At 48.3% G+C, this 2,795-nt stretch overlaps 1 protein-coding gene across 1 annotated transcript in view; it reads left to right on the plus strand.

The window, feature by feature from the left end:
- The first annotated feature begins 2,622 nt into the window (after positions 1-2,622).
- NAE1 (NEDD8 activating enzyme E1 subunit 1) overlaps positions 2,623-2,795 on the plus strand; it is a 22,485-nt gene continuing 22,312 nt past the window's right edge. The window contains exon 1 of the mRNA XM_004690494.1: positions 2,623-2,745. Within this exon, the coding sequence (XP_004690551.1) occupies positions 2,693-2,745 (53 nt within the window). The 5' untranslated portion in view covers positions 2,623-2,692. The remainder of the gene's footprint in view (positions 2,746-2,795) is intronic.

Consider the following 2,795-nt stretch of genomic DNA (forward strand, 5'->3'; position numbering starts at 1 on the left):
CGGGGCAGGCAGGGATCGAACTCATGCAGAATCGGCTTAAGTTTCTTAGTACTGTGCTTTAACCCACTGCGCCACCAGGGAGGCCCATAACTAAATCTTTAAAAAAAGAAAAATTAGACTTTCTCCCAGGCTGCTCCTGGTTGGCGGCCCCTCCGCACCTAGGCAGGAATAGGGTGGATACAGAGAGGCCCAACAAAAGTCACTACTGTCAATCAACATCTCATCAGGAAAAGTGAGAAATACATGCTGGGTGCAAGTAGAAATCGATCAAATGAGGCAAAGTAAAACTGATCAATCTCGCCAACAACTGCCTAGCTTTGAGGAAATCTGAGCTAGAGTATTATGCCAAGTTGGCCCAAACTGGTGTCCATCGTCATCACAGCAATACTATTGAATTGGGCACCGTGTGTGGAAAACACTGTAGAGTGGGCATGCTGGCTAGTACTGACCCAGCTGATTCTGATTCCATTAGAAGCATGCCAGAACAGAATGGTGGAAATCATTGCAGATTTTTTCTTTAGTCAACTAGCCAGAGCTTGCTTTAACATAAAACAGAACAAATAAGAAAATAAATTAGCCCATGGTTCTCTAAGTCCTGATTCTCTGTCTTCTACCATAGGAAGAACCCTTCAGTGAACCCTGAGTTCCCAGCTGGCAGGGCTAGCATCTGATTAACCCCTATGGCCCCAGCACAGGCCCATTTACATGTATTGTATCCCCCCAAAGTGACTGACATCCTAACCCCCAGCACCATGACAGCAACCTTATTTGGAAATTGAGTTACTGCAGATGTATCCAAGTTAAGGTGAGATCATTAGCCCTGATCCAGTATGACAGTGTTGTTTTAAGGAGAGAAACAGAAACATGAGAGGACAGTGCTGTGACAGACTCAGAGATTGAAGTGTTGCAGCGGAAAACCAAAGATCGCCAGCAAGCCACCAGAAGCTTGGCAGGCAAGGAAGGATTCTGCTCCACAGGCTTCAAAAAGGCATATTTTCCACACTTAACTTCAGACTTTTAGCTTTCAGAACTTTGAGATAATACATCTCTATAGTTTTAAGCCAATCAATTTATGGTACTGTGTTACAGCAGTCCTAGAAAACACTCAAGTATCTTCTTACAAATGTCCCCAATGCAAATCTTTTTCAAAATCACACATTTCTTCGTAGGCTGTATGTATGACCACGCAGGCCCTACCCACAGCAAGTTTAGGGGTTTCCTTTCATGTAGTCAGCTGTGGCACTGAGCATGAGAAGTTGGTGAACTCTCACCTGTCACCTTTTTACCTTCCCACATTCCATGGGTGTATTTTATTATCCCTTATATTTCACCTGGAGAAGGAAATATGACAACATAACCATAAGAGCAGCTGGGAGAGCCTCATGCCTCTGTTTCTCATCAATTGTGTCCCACTGGCACTGGTGCTGGGTAGTGGCCAAGGAAGTCATGAAAGGGTGTGCCCCCACTCTGACCCTGGAGACAGAACGCAGGGGAAATTGCATCCATCATCATTGCATCATTACTCTCAAATTGTGCCCTCTCCCCTGTCCTGATCCCAGGGTGGGGACACATGTTGTTATGCTCATTTTCCCCTCATCTCAGAAAATTATTAACCTGCAGGTGGCTGTAGGCTCTGGGAGCTGGAGGGAAAAAATCCTTATCTCCCCTCCCTGCTGGGTTCCTGGTCTGCAGTCTTTTCTCTTCCCCCTCCCTTCCTCATGGGTGAGCCTCTTTCCTTGCCACCCTGCAGCCATTTTCTTCTTGAAAGAAGCTCTTTTCAAAAGGCAGATAGCTTTAAATGTCTTCTTGCTTAATGTTCAAAGTCCTCCCAAGCTACAATCCCTTAAGCCTCCCAGAGCACTCCTTCGCATTCCTTAACTCTCTGCCTTGCCTTCTCTGTCTCCAAGAGATGACCTTTTGTTATTTCTACTTAAATTTACATTCCTTGCCTACACTGCATGAACCATTTCTGGAGAGGAGTGTGGGTGGGATTCCTCTGTACACCCTCAGTTCTCTTCTCTAGAGCAGGCTCACAGTCTAATAAACGCTCCTTTATTGTCCTTGTCCCCTCAAGGAAGTGTGAACTCCCCAAGAACAGATCCAGGGACTTACTCATCTTTACACCTGCAGCCAAACGTAGTTAGCTTTATGGTTTGAAATGAATGGGCCCTCAGTGTGGGTTTGCTGCATGAGAAGATGGGAGAAGATGGGAGAATGAACAATAATGATCATCATCATAAAAGTTACTATGGTCTACTTTTTTTTTTTTTTGGTGAATCTGGCTCTGTATTCAAAATGCCATTTAAGGTTTAAAGAATGTGCCTCAGACCCAGTTATCCTCACTGACCAGGGGAATCAACTGAGGATTTGAGAGGTAAAGAGCAGATTTCACAAGCAGTTAGTGTTCAAGATGCAAATCTACCAGAGTCCCCCACGATTACGGAGCGTAAAAAGTCACCTACTTGCACACTAGCGCGGCTCACGCATCGCGGAACACTGAGCCACCAGCTCCAGCCCGCGTCCAGGCGGTGGCTGCGTTAAGACGAGTCGGACTCGCGGCGCGTGCGCAGTGCAGCGGCGGCGCCCCCTGCGGGCGGCGGCGGCTAAGGGGCGACCAGTGCGCCTGCGCGCTCTGGAGGTGGCGGCCCTGCGTGACTGTGACTTGCCGGTTCCCAGTGAGGCTAGCGCGGCCATGGCGCAGCCGGCGAAGCTGCTCAAAGAGCAGAAGTACGACCGGCAGCTGAGGTGAGCCGGGGCTCACTGAGCCGGGTGGGCGGGCCGGCGGGCCGGCGTCC

The sequence above is a fragment of the Condylura cristata genome, unplaced genomic scaffold (assembly GCF_000260355.1).
Source record: "Condylura cristata isolate star-nosed mole 26May11 unplaced genomic scaffold, ConCri1.0 scaffold00028, whole genome shotgun sequence".
Lineage (NCBI taxonomy): Eukaryota > Metazoa > Chordata > Mammalia > Eulipotyphla > Talpidae > Condylura > Condylura cristata.